The sequence below is a fragment of the Sparus aurata genome, chromosome 17 (genome assembly GCF_900880675.1).
Source record: "Sparus aurata chromosome 17, fSpaAur1.1, whole genome shotgun sequence".
NCBI classification, from domain to species: Eukaryota; Metazoa; Chordata; class Actinopteri; order Spariformes; family Sparidae; genus Sparus; species Sparus aurata.
This window is the reverse complement of record NC_044203.1, coordinates 17804190-17818230: the sequence shown is the minus strand read 5'-3', so window position 1 is coordinate 17818230 and position 14041 is coordinate 17804190. Positions and strand designations below refer to the sequence as shown.

Sequence of the window (14041 nt, the reverse complement as noted above, 5' to 3'; positions counted from 1 at the left end):
CATAAAAGTCCTTTACCACAAATAGTTGGTTCTCAAGGACCTTAAACATCTACAGCATTAAAGTGCGACACACACAATATTGCAGCTGTAATATTGCTCCATACACATCATCTATAATAACAGTAAAACTTTGACAGGGAACATTTTACTGCACAGTGAGTAATTCTACTTTTCATACTCAAAGTAAACTGTATATTGTTCAGATCAAGTGTGCAAGTACGTGAATAACCCAATTATAACAAATATGTTAAAATACAGGATACAATGTCAATGTAAATGTACTGTAAACTATACATTGTACGATAAACAGCTGTGAGTCTTGAGGGTTGACCGATCTGGTTCTCTCAGGACTGATACGATACTGATTGTTAGTAATCCAGGAAGCGTAAAACCGATAATTGGAACCGATACACATTCACAGGGAAAATAATGATCATCTTACTCTTGAAGTTGAGAATATCCATGGATGAAATGTTCCTAACTACAAAATATTCAAGCACTGTACTCATGTACAATGTTGAGGTACTTCACATTTTCAATTTTCTGCAACAACATAATAGTTGATGAACTTAGCCCTTGGTTACTTTGAATTAGATCATTCAGTGCTGATCAGCTATTACTCATGACATCAGATAGTAGTATACACTGAGACCTCAGAGTTGTGACCTCTAACAGAGAAAGGAAGCTGCATCAGTTCAAGTAGTGCTTTTTATTTTATTTTGTTTTATCAGCAATCACACACAAAAAACACTGACACCAATAATCGGTCAACTGCTGGTCAGTACTGATGGGAGAGTGAACATAAATGTTGAAGTCATTAAAGCAGCTGTTAGATGAGCCAAGTGTTATCTTCCATCTGGACAATCTGTATATATATACCTTGAAACACCTTTAGCCTTTTCCATAGAGATTGATTGATTGATTTATTGATTGGCCATTAACTGTTCGTCCACATGATTCCCATCTATAAGTGGCACTGGGAGCTCATCTCAGACCCGGAGCTCTCGATGATTATATACCCTAATGGTCTGAACGCGTGGCCGTCTGGGACGGGCCGGCAGTGATTAAGTGCATTCACGACAGCCCTGCTCCTAATTAATTTATTGAAAAATTCATGACTCAGGTTTCCTGTAATCATATATAGCTGGGTGTAACTGGTACTTAACTGTGTTGCCCTGGTAACAGTGTTGTGACTGTAAGCCATCCATTATCAGCGCTGCCGCAGTTCAGATTCTGACACTATAATCAGAAACTGTTAGAGGCTGGTAGGGTAATGTAGAAGTCAGTCAGCACTCTCGCTCTGAGTGTGATGAGCTATTATTCCTGTCCTGACCTCATCAGGTTAATGTTCTGTCTTTTATTCTCATTCAGAGGCCAAACTGATGCTGTTATTACTGTGTCTCAGGATTCAAATGAAGTTTCATGGTCTTTTCTAACAGCTCTGTGCATAATTTTAACTTTTGTTGTTCCACCAGGACTCCAAAGGGAAGAAGTTTTACGTCCTCTCGATGTTTCCATACCCATCTGGCCGCTTGCACATGGGCCACGTGCGAGTGTATACCATCAGCGACACCATCGGACACTTCCAGAGAATGAGAGGACATCAGGTATGTCTTCTTCTAGCAACTGTCTTTTTTTATTTCTTTTTTTTAATAAACATTTTCTACTATCCTCAGTGAAACATGCAAGGTCAGAACAGTCTGCCCTGGACTTAAAAGTAAAATAAACCTAGACAGCGCTGAAAAAGGAAAGTAGTCAGTGCCATTTTTTCAAAGCCGATATTTTGAAACTGTAGTAAAAGCACAGGTTGAAAGAGGGTAAAAAAAAAATAATAATAAGGGCTACATTTGATTCTGTTGCTTTAGTTCCAGGGTCCTGGTATTGTGCATTCTGGCACACTGTCACCCTGTTGCTGCTTCGTTGGACTCAAATCAAGGGTATAAAGACAGTAAATGGTGAAATGAAAGACCCTTAACACGGCAGGCATTCTGACTTGTCAAAGCAGGAAAAGCGCAAGTTGAATTTCCTTACATCAATGATGGCTTTCTTTCCATGTAGTTGAGCTTCTTCCAGGGCTTTGGTGTCGTGCATGCTCACCCACTGACATGGCCTACTGGGACATTTGAAGTTCCAATGAAGTGGCTAATGGAGTGCTCTTTGTTTTGGCATAGTTTACCAGGAAACTCTATAAATGTCCTCGATACTGTAACTTTCCTCCGCCGTGGTTCTCAGAGGCCACGTGAGGCCCCGCTCCATAGGTGTTCATTGAGAAGCTGCTGGTTATTAGCAAGTTTGCTAGCAATTACTTCAACAACAAGTAAAGCTAACTGTCCAGAGCGGCACAAGAGCAGCAGAGGGAAAACCAGAAACAAATCAAACATACCCAGTTTTACCCAAATCACTGAATAAAGTATTAGAGCTGTATTTTTGTACGATAATCACTGAGGTTCCTCCTGAGCTGGGGCGCCGAAAAGGGGGGGATAAGGGGAAGGGCTCTAGGGGCCCATCATTGACAGGGGCCCAGAAAGGCCCCTAATAAAATTATAATACTGACAAAAATAATATGACACTAATTTGTTAGTTTATAATCATAAATATGCATCATTAATGCACTGATAATAACACTAAGTTTATTTTGGAAACATTTCTCAAATCTATTATTATGGAAAAAAAGACAAATTGAAATTAATGAATAAAGATCATTCTGAAATAAAAACACATAGTCTGTATTTATTTCAGAATGATTTAAATTGTTTAAAAAGCATATAGCCTATAACTTTATTTTGTTTTGTTGAAATTTAGCTATCACTGAAACTGAATTATAAACTCACTGAAATACTATGTTTGGTCAGTAGTCTTACCCCTTGCTTTGCAGTAGGGAAAGAGGAGAAATTTTCAGGTGCTTGCAGACTAAGTGACTGCTCTCAATCCAATCAGACAAACTTTAACAATATTAAATTGCAATGACCATAGAGCCTCATTTATGTATTTTTTTCCATCCCAACTCTAATTCCACCACGTACAGTTTTGGAGATAAATTATTATTATTATTATTTTTAATAGATTTTTTTAACAAAATAGAAACGTATATAACAAACTTAATAAAAACAACAACAAAAACATAATGTAAGACAGCATACAGTTTTTACATTGAGTGCAGTGGCTGGTCTAAGTGTGTGTGTGGGGGGTGATGTGCATGTTTGAAAGAGAAATTGTGTGGTATTGCTATAATAGTAATTTTGGAGATAAATTAGACCTAAATGCAGGGCTACAAGAGGGAGACAGTGAGCAGTGAGGTACTGGTTGTGAAAATCACATTTTCTTTTGTTATTTTTGATCAAATCACTGACAGTAAAACAGAATGGTGGGAGGAAACCTGAATCTGGTGATGGTGATGCTATTTCAAATGGTATTACAGGAAATTCTATATAATTCATGTATGTCATGCATTTGTATTTTTCAGGTAATTAATTTAAGATAATTTTATATTTTAACCATTAAAGTTGCAGACTTGCAGACAATGAATCTAAATTCCATTGTATTCTGAGTGTTCAGTGCTTCCCCTACCAAGGAACTGTCATGTTGTTCTTTTCACACATATAGGAAATTATAGTCAAAAATATCATCAAAATGCACAGTTTTATGTAAACAGCATAACAAATTTTCGCCAGCCTTATGGCCGGCTATACAGGGGCCCAGTAATATTTCTTTTCATGGGGCCCAAAATCCCTGGCAGCGCCCCTGCTCCTGAGCAACACAGTAATAATAGTTCTCGTTCCAACAGTGAAACAGAAATACTACTTGTTGTTTGGGTGTTAACATTTACAGAAAAGTTTGTGGCTCAACAAAACAGTTGTGTTATTTCCTGTAAGTTTAGGAGAGGCTTTGTGTATGCTCACACATTTTTACTCGTCTTCTTGGGGAACAAAAACTGAACATATAGAACTTGACACAATAGGTGGCCATACCTTTTAAGAGCAAGCTTTTAATGAATGCTCACATTTGCTTTGTTGTTTGTTATCTTTCCCTCACCATGAGTCTTTTCCTGTGGCTTACACAACACTGACTTTTCCTTTCCAAAACCACAGAGGATGTGTCATCCTCATTCCGCAGAAGCACTTTGAGAAACTGTTTTGAAAATGATTTAGCTCCCATGATATTGCTGGTAAAACCACCCATTCTAACCAGTGCGAGTGAGTCAGTCTTTCATTAAGAGTTAATGGAGCACTCTGTGTTACTTTATATTTTACAGTCATAACGGTCTTTTTTTCGGCTATCTGCTTTCAAACTGAAGGATGTGAATTAAGTACCATTAGTAACATAATAATAATGCTTCCTTGCACTGCCGCTTTTCAGTTCAGTGTGACCACAGTTTACCCCGTCCTGGGAGCAGGTAATCAGATCTGACTGTGTTTGTTCTACATGTGCTTGATTCCTGCTGTGCTGTGTTGATTTATATGAATACAGTTTACATATACACACCATGTACAATACTATAAGTTACATTATATTTATATATTCATATTGATATTATAAAATAGCAAACAGCTCGTTTGTCTGTTGTCCTCTTACGACACATGAAAGTCATCCTTTACTGTTGTTGGTTTAAACCATTGAAATCAAGTGATCCCTTGGCCCTCTGTGAACAAAGATATTCTATGACACCTAGGACCTGTTTAACTCTTTCAAAATAAACTTGGATGACTGTTTCCAACCTGCTCCGATAAAGGTAAGGTGGAGGTAAAATCCATACTCAACCTTGTTTCAGCGTCGCGGTCGATACTCAGCACTCTGCTTGAGTCCAGTAAACAGGTGGTGTTGATGAAGCTGTGGCCAGTGTCGGACATGACGGTGACAACCTGTGTTCAGTTCTTCAGTTAGTCTTTGTCCTCTCGCCGTCCTCCCTGTCTTGTCCCTTTATGACAAACCCGTCCTTTTCTCCCCTTACCTGTAGAGAGAATCCATTCTGCCGCTGTCTGCTTTCTCCCCAAACAGAAACGTGGTTTCACATGAATGCCAGGTACTTCCTGCCCAGGAGTGTACTTTTCTCTCAGCATCTGTCAGGAAGCAAACCTTGTTCCGCCGCATGCACACACTCTTCTCCACCCACTAGTTAACTGAAGAAGGTACATTCTGTCAATGGGCTGTTTCATGTGCAAGACTGTAAAATATGTCTGATACCAAAACTCAACATTTCCACTTGTTTGACATTGTATCAATGGATTGTGACCAACATCTCATTAATGGCTCAGTGATCGAGCCTCTAACAAGTCCCCCTGCAGAAATGTGCATTTTATGTTCTTGGATCAAACTGACTCATTTCTACTGAACATGTTGTCCAAAGGGTCAAAGTGTCCGCCGTTCACTTGGCAATCAGGCTTTGTTAGGTGCAATAACGGATAATACATGAGCTGTTTCTATGCGGAAGAACAAAGAGCCTGTGACTGATTTTAGAAAATGACAACGAGGTCAAAACAAAAATGTCTTGCTGTAAATAATAAATGTGTTAAGAATGATAAATGATGAATGGTAGACAGCAGGCAGTAAAACAGCCCAGTTGATTACTGAAGCAGCACTGTCTCGGTAAAGTTTGTCAAATCAACTGACAGTTTATTGCTCTATTTTACAACTTACATCACTTTCATAATTAAGTCCTTTGCATTTTTAATTTTCACTCCCATTTTTGTCAATTAGTTTTTGCTATGCCCTCCCTTGAAGCCACTCCTCATATTTATTCATTATTATTTTGAAGATGTATAAAATAAGATAAATAAATATCCATGTTAGGAAAGAAGTAAAAGAGTAAAAAACTGTTTCTAGTCCTACCCCTTTTGTCCGTTTAAATCTATAGTCTTTATAATTGTAGAATGAAGACTCAACTATCCACTGCTAGTGTCCATGACCTCAGAAATAAATGACTAATGCAAGACGGGTAAAATGAGTAAAACACGTCTCTATTTTTCATCATATAACCACGGTTTTAATCAAATTGGCTTGAAATTAAACATACTGTATCTGTTGATAATTTATCGTTCCTTTTTTCATTTCACATGCATTTTCATCAACTCCAGTGTTATCCACCTATTTTTCTTACTTCCGCCCCTCATTGTTGACAAACTTAATTCCCTTAATCTCCACTGTATTTTGTTTGAGTGATTAAAGACATTTTTAGACATGTAGGCAAATTCAAGGAGTCACTTTCTTGCCGAGAGGAAATCTATACCTCTCTCATGTCTCATGTACAGAAAATACAAATCTGGAGCAAAGAGATGGTTCGATTAGCCTAGCTTAGCATAAAGACTGGAAACAGGAGGAAATGGCTAGCTTGTGCCCATTAGCAAGTAGGCAGATTTTGTTACCTTCGATCAGAGTCGGCTATAAGCTAATTCTGCATTCATGTGCTCCTTGGATGATCCCAATTCCAAAGCTGGAAAGTCGTTTTTTCACCTTCACTGTGTTCATGCAGGTCATGTTTGAGCATTTGCTTTGCATTTGATCCCTTAGAGTGTTTAAGCAACACATTGACAGCTGTTTCCAGTATTTGGTTGACAAGGAAGCACAAAGGAAACAATACAATGACGGTCCAACCCAGTGTTTACTTTCGTCCACGATGTTTCAGCATTAAATGACGTCAGCTTGACAACTCGTGTAATTTTCTCCCACTTCCGAGTTGTTGTTCCGAATTGAGGGGGCATTCACATGAATTATCCCGGTCAGAAACACATTTCTACGATAATTCCAACACCACACAAATCCACAGTCGGTTGACCAACTGCACATTTTTTTACCATACAACCCTGAGAGTGACACCAATCCGCTCATCTAACTTTGAACTTGAGAGTGAAGCAATCCTACCACTGAAGCTGCTGTAAATCAAAAGATGCGTTTCCGTCATTTGAGTGAAATAACCCTTTACTGATGTAAATGACGTCTCATTTTGAAGTCATGCTCTTCTTATTTTCATCCTTTGCTCTGTTGTTATTTATGCGCACAAGCTCTTGGGTAAAATTTTGCAACGTAAATGGCAAAAGTAGTTATGTCATAGAATAATGAACATCATATAAGAGTGGAATTGTGAAGCAGTGTATCAATTAGCGTGATGAAAAAAAACAGACAAATGCTGGAGTCTGATTTCAAAGCTGCCACAGATGGAGAGAACCTTCTAGCCAGAGCTGTGTGGGCGGATACTTGCATGTAGCCGAGTGGCTCCACATTCACAAAATCAGTCTCCCAACACTCCTGTCCTTGTAGTCATCGGCGTCAGAGACCGGAGCTGTGGATTGATGTCTCTGTGTCAGGTTGGCACTGACTTGCTCCACATTGCAGTGGACAGATTGTCATAAACTGTGCCTACACGGACTCCCACGTCCATCTTCCACTGCCTCTTGTCACACTGAAGTGTGATGGGAGTCTCTGTGATAACAGGTTGGTAAAGAGACGGACTGGTATTCATGCTGTGTGGACATAAGGATAAGTGGAGCTGAAGCTATTCACCGTGAAGAGATCATTTGCTTCTGCCGCTTTGAAAGCAGCCTGTCCATCATAGCCGCTCCCTTCAGCATCCCCTCATGAATACCGTTTCACTTACTGGATTATTTACATTGAATAAACAACATAGTTAACCTCTCCATCCTGATGAGGCACATGTTTTTTTCTGCTTTGTTAGGCCATCTTTGGCTTGCTCTCAGCGTGCCTGTATTCCTTCTGAGCAGTCACACTGGTCCGCTGTGCTGAGCGCTCTTAGCCTAATACCATCCAGCACTCGGCTTTACAAATGAGGCCCATGCAGTTACCAAGGATACCAATTCGTCTGAAACATCAGACCCGTTAGAGTCCGTACAATGATCCTCTCCAGTCCTCGACTCCTTGTCACTCTGCTTCTCCTCTACTTTGCTCACGCCTTCCACTCCTGTACCTTTATCTCGTCTTTCTCGCAGCGAGCAGAAGCAGGCGAGCCAAAGGGAAAAGGAGACGTCGTCTTAAATAGGCGATGATTTATGTAGAGGAGGGTGTGTTTTGATGATGGCAGGAGTACTGATGTGGACACGAAGTACAGAGGGATGGAGAGAGACAGCAGACAAAGAGGGAAAGTGACAGTGGATTGTGATGTTGTTTAGGAAATGTGCGCGTGAAGCAACTGACGAAGTAATTTGCATCAAGCTGGCTGGTAGAAAAACTGTCACCTCCCGATTTTCTATTCAAAGCTTCACCTTGCTGCCTTCCACTCGGTTATACATTATGTAACTGCTGCAGCTACATGAAAATTGCAGTTAATCTGCGTGCATTAACCACAATGTGTAATGGAGTCGAGAGCACAGCAGGGATAACACATTATCATATAGAGGTCACCACATGCTGCAGTTAGTGGAGCACAATGGTGTTTAAGTGAATGCATTAAAACCACCGTCAAACATTTTTATTTTACTGTTACTTTATGAATGCATAGATAGTTATTATGTTATTTGAAGTCCGTCTTCACCAAAATGTGTTTCTCTGAACTGCGCAGTGTGATGCATGTTCAGAGTTTGTGCGGGGAAAGTTCCTCTGTTTTCTCCTTCGATCTGAGTTTAAAGGGACAGTTCACCCCGAAATCAAAAATGCATATTTTTTTTCTTTTACCTGCTGGCCATTTATCCATCCTGATCGTTTTGATGTGAGCCGCAGAGTTTTGGAGATGCCTGCCTTCTCCGTAATACAATAGAACTACACGGCACTTATTTTTAGCATGTGGTCGTCAAAGTCCCCAAAGAAACATTCAACAGCAATGTCATTTTATCAGAAATCATGACAATTCTGTTTTTGCCAAACTACACCCACCAAACGTATCACGCCGCAAAAAGGAAGTGTGCATCTCCTCATGGACATCAAGCTCGTGCTCATAATGTTAGCTCAGCTTAGATAGCTATAGACTTTACTTGGGCAATGTGCCCAAGTATATTTTGCGACCCATTTTAGCATGTTATACTTTGTTTTTTATCGATCTGACAGAACAACGCCAATCGGGTCAATTAACTCAATTAACTATAATTAACTGATGCGACCTCTCCAACCCATTTCGTTGTTTTCTAAAAACGTATAAGATGCCCCAGATGACAACTCGAAACAGCTTCTTCTGTCAGCATGTTAAATTCGCTATAATTAAAAACAGAAAAGCAGCAAGTAGAGAAAAGCATTTTTCGGATGATGAGCGACTTGAAATGATTCAATGGCTGTTGGATCACAAATGATTCCACCTAAATGTGTCCACAGGTACTGAACCCGATGGGTTGGGATGCTTTTGGACTCCCAGCGGAAAATGCAGCCATTGAGAGAGGCCTGGACCCAGAGGAGTGGACTAAACGGTACCTGAAACATCCCGTCTGTTCTTATCAGTGCTCGCTGTTTATACGTACCTTAACACTGCTGCTCTGTGTTGCCTCCTCAGTAATATTAAATCCATGCGTGAGCAGCTAGACAGCCTCGGACTCTGCTTCAACTGGGACCGGGTGAGTAGACAGTGAAGAAGAACTTTTAGGTCTGGTTACCTCACGCTGCTGACATGACTCCTGCTTTTCCTGACAGGAAGTTACCACCTGTCTTCCAGACTACTACAGGTGGACACAGTATCTGTTTGTGAAGCTCTTTCAAGCAGGACTGGCGTATCAGAAAGAGGTAGGAACGGCCTTTGCGCTAAAGTGCATATCCTGGTTTTGTTTGAAAGGAATAATATGATTGGTTTAGGTGTGAGGTCCCTGACAGTTAGAGAAATGATTGAGGCAGCTTGCCTGTTACTCTCAGAAGAAAATGACAGAATTGAAAAGAGGAGACGCTGGTTGAAGCCCTTTTGATTATGTTTAATGAAATGGGACGACCTTGAAATAAGCCTTGGGACTGTCTATTAAATCCAGCCTTCTTCCTAAGCTCTGCCTTTTCATTTTAAATGTGTGTGTGTGTGTGTGTGTGTGTGTGTGTGTGTGTGTGTGTGTGTGTGTGATCCAGGCTGTGGTGAACTGGGACCCCGTTGATCAGACAGTGCTGGCTGATGAGCAGGTGGATGAAAATGGTCGCTCCTGGAGGTCTGGCGCCCTGGTGGAGCAGAAGCTGCTCACACAATGGTTCATCAAGACTACAAACTATGCCAAGGTACGGCTCTTTAGTGTGTGTATGTGTGTGTGCGTGTGTATGACAAGTGGCGTCTGAATGCCTGGCCAGCAGCTTCACGCAGGCCAAAATGAACAGAGGACCCCTCTGATAACAATCATGGCTGACACTTCAGCAGCAGCAGCTGCAGCGCTGCCTCTCTGCTTCTGCAATCAGACCCCCAGATGCCTTCATTTGTAGCCTGGTGTCTCCCAGCCCACGAGAGAGAAAGTGGCAGAGCTGGGGAATTACCACCAGACGGCCTGGCCGGCTGATGAGAAGCCTCCACCTTTTCCGCGCAGAGCAGAGGCCTGCTGCAGGGGTAATGACCCCCTCAGGACTGATGGGAATCAGCCACAGGAAAGACCATCCGCGCATTATACATGCAGCACATGTATGTGCACCGCAGGCAGTGGTGAATGTTTGGACGCACTAAACCTCTCATTTGACTTTCAGCCAATTACCATAAATCCATCGTTTAAACTTCTCTTATTAGAACAAATGTGGGTAAAATTATATTGGGCCGCACTGAATATATTGAAGCTTCAAAGATTCATTCATAACGATGACATTTGAGTTCTAAATCAACTTTCGAATGCTGCAGCATTTTTTTGTTTTGCATGCCGCGTTCATTCTGTTTAAACCTGCCATTTCTGCATAGTTGCTCATAAAGAGTAGGCTACACTAATATTATTCATATTATACTCTTTGTACAATAAGATTCCAGTGTTGGCTGTGTTGGTTTGTTTCCGACTTGTGTGATCTAAACATTTCCAGTAACTCCAGGGCGTTTTTAAGTCCAAAAGTTACAGAGTCAACAAATGTTGTAATTAAGGACAGTTTGAGAGAGTCTTCTACAAAAAAGAAAGAGAGACATAATCATTTCCAAAATAGAATAAAACAAAATGTTTTACTGAACAAAATGTTCAGCTTCTATTCATATTTTTGCTATAAGGAGGAACGCACCTGTATTATTAGCTGGTATGCAGCACGAGTTGCACTCGTCAAAGAAAATCGGTCTAATAAAAAAGACTTACTCATTAAATGTGATGAATCACTTCATACAAATCGAGAATTTCATTCGAGGATGTTTTTTTTCGAGTGATCGTCATAAAATATGACAGCATTCGCAGCTTCACTTCAAAAAATTCAAGGGAAGCTTTTATGTGGGGAAAAAAAGAGACATGAAAGCTTCACCTTCAGATGTCTTTTTTGTCCTAGCAACAGTGCAAAACCCGGACAGAAAAGGGCATCAAATCCTCATAATTAATAAGAAGAATAAGAAGCTAACACCAGAGAAAGGTTGACATGTGAGCTTTACAAATTACTTGATTATTGTATTATTAATAATACTTATTTTGAAATCGTGAGTCAAACCGATGCCATGAGAAAAAAGGCAGAGCAGGTGTAGTTTGTGTGAGTGGAGTGGAGCTTACTTGGGAGGTGTGAAATAAATTTAAACACTACTCTTTGATAAAAATGAACGCTAAATACAAGTGATGTCTAATAATTGCAGAAAACACCTGCCTTTCCTTTAAAGGTTCGCTAATTCCTTTGGTAAATTTTGTCACTTTGATTAAAGCGAATGAATTTGTCCACAGTCAGGCGTCGCCGATGCTTGTCCGTGTCAGAGGTGTGAGTGGAGGTGGAAGCGGCCTACTGTGACAATGTGTTCCTGCATTTCTAATTTTCTCTGACGAAGAGAGAAGTGGGAAGGAAGGAAGAAGGAAGGTGTTAAAGGAAAAGAAGTGAGAAAGACAGATGGAGAGGAAGGAGGACCGTGTCAAACCCACGGTGCGCCCGCTGTAATTGGACTGTGATTTCCTGCGTTCCTCTGCTCGCCTGCGCACGTGTCCGAGGCCTGTTAGACAACATTAACTTCAGACAATATTTACTCAGCCGTCATCAGTTTAGCTGTCAGGTCTATTGCACGCTCTTCATGAATCGTAACCATATTGTTGTTTTGTCCGGGACACAGACGACTGCATATTATTACTAAGATGGATATTTTGAAGTGGAGCGTGCAGGATGCAAAATGATCACATGGCAGGAGCAGAGTTTTCAATTTCATGCATAATCGCACTTGTTGCGCTCAGGCATACATGCCGCCTGCCTATTATGCTGCACTGACGTCTAAATGATTCACTGCCAGCTCAGTGAATTATTGATTAAATATAAGCTTGTTTTTTTTTTTTATCACAATACAAGAATAAAACATCAAAATGTACAACTGGTGGAGGAGGTTACCGTTTATAACAAGTGAAGCAGTTTAAAGTACAGTTTGCTTATCGAACGACCCTTCGATGCCTGATGAAGGTAAAAAAGTATAGAGATAACAAAACGTCGCAAATAACTGGTAGTTTTTGAAGATAAACTGTGTGTGTGAGTTTTTCTTGAAACTTTTGGTGCACTCGCCCCTCGTCCCACTTGGCTCATAAAATAGATGCGCAAGTATATTTTCTGGACAAACCTACCACTAAAACCTAATCATGTCTTTTGACTTTATACTTGCAATCACCTGACTCACTCTAATGACTCAATTCCTACATAAAACCTACCTCTGCCCGGGTCCACACACATCCTAAATTTCCTTTGTGATCATTTTAGTTTCCATCCATAATTCATATGTGCCACTTCTTTTTATACTAACCTGTAATGCATGAATCTGAGAGGACAGAAAACTCTGTCTTAAATTAAGTTTCAAAGGTAGAAAAAATAAAAAATCTGTCTAAGCATGTTATGCAACCGTCTGATACCCTAAAACCTTTATTCATTCATTTACATTCTTGACAATAAAATTATACAGTATCACTGTCTAATCCCTTTTTCTGTGAAACTCATCTTTTTTCATCTTGTTTTTAAAGAACAGGTTGTTTTTTTTCCCATCACAAATACTTCCTTAACTGTATCTAACCACCGTCTCCACTGATTTCTTGTAATGGCCTTCCTGCCTGCTGTGAGAAGAATTTTGACGGACTAATTATCTTCCTTCAGCACCACTTTAGTCGTATTGCCCAGGTGTAAAATGGAGCACTTCTTGGAGATTATATATCCCAATACCTCATTCAATGCAGTACTCGCTCTGTCCTGAAATGGCTCTGTTTCTTCTGGGGTTATAGCTTGTACATGATTTGCATGTGTATGGCCATACTCTGCCTCCAGCGTGTTTGTATGCTGTATGTTAATTTCAATAGATAAAGACAGAAGTGTGATTTAAAATTCGGTGGATGTCTGTAGCACTTCATTATGCAATTTTTCTACTCGCATAGGGATTTTCAGTACCTTTTCCCACTGACAATAAATATAGGTTTAATCTGACTCTGATTCAATTAAACTGTGACAAAGAAATAGTCCTCAATGTTTTTTAAAGTAACACGTCGCCCAAAATAAAAAAATATATATTTATTCTTGTACCTGTAGTGCTATTTATCCATTTTAAATTGTTTTGGAGTTTTAGAGGTATAGTCTGTAGAGATGTCTGCCTTCTGCTGATTGTAATGGAACTAGATGGCAACTAGCGCCAAAGAAAATACGTTCCAAAAAGTCAAGAGCGATGTCTTTTTCCACAAATCACGACCCAGTTACCCAAGATAATCCACAGACCAAAGGCTAGCTTGCTAAACTAACTAAGATAGCTAACATTATGAGGACAAGCCTCTCGTCCATGAGCAGAATCACGCTTCCTCCTGGTCATGATTTCTGAAAAGGGACATTACTGTTGACATTTTCAAATGCATTTCTTTGGAGCTGTGGGCACCACAAGCAAAGTGCCATCTAGAGCCATTATATTCAAGAGGACAGACATCGCTATGGCTGATACTTCCAAAACTCTGCGACTAACTCTAAAACAATACAGATGGATAAATACTACTACAGATAGGAGGAAGCATGTATTTTTGATTTCAGGGTGAACTGTTCCTTT

General features: G+C 40.2%; 1 protein-coding gene across 2 annotated transcripts in view; it reads left to right on the top strand.

Moving 5' to 3' along the window:
• The window catches only part of lars2 (leucyl-tRNA synthetase 2, mitochondrial), a 38581-nt gene that overhangs the window by 4865 nt on the left and 19675 nt on the right, over positions 1-14041 (top strand). Inside the window, exons 1-6 of one of the 2 annotated variants that reach the window (XM_030395052.1) lie at positions 1255-1341; positions 1476-1607; positions 9250-9341; positions 9425-9485; positions 9562-9651; positions 9979-10122. In XM_030395052.1, the coding sequence (XP_030250912.1) occupies positions 1509-1607; positions 9250-9341; positions 9425-9485; positions 9562-9651; positions 9979-10122 (486 nt within the window). In that variant the 5' untranslated portion in view covers positions 1255-1341; positions 1476-1508. Of the gene's footprint in view, positions 1-1254; positions 1342-1475; positions 1608-9249; positions 9342-9424; positions 9486-9561; positions 9652-9978; positions 10123-14041 lie in introns of those variants that run through there. The other variant, XM_030395051.1, reaches the window with a different exon arrangement.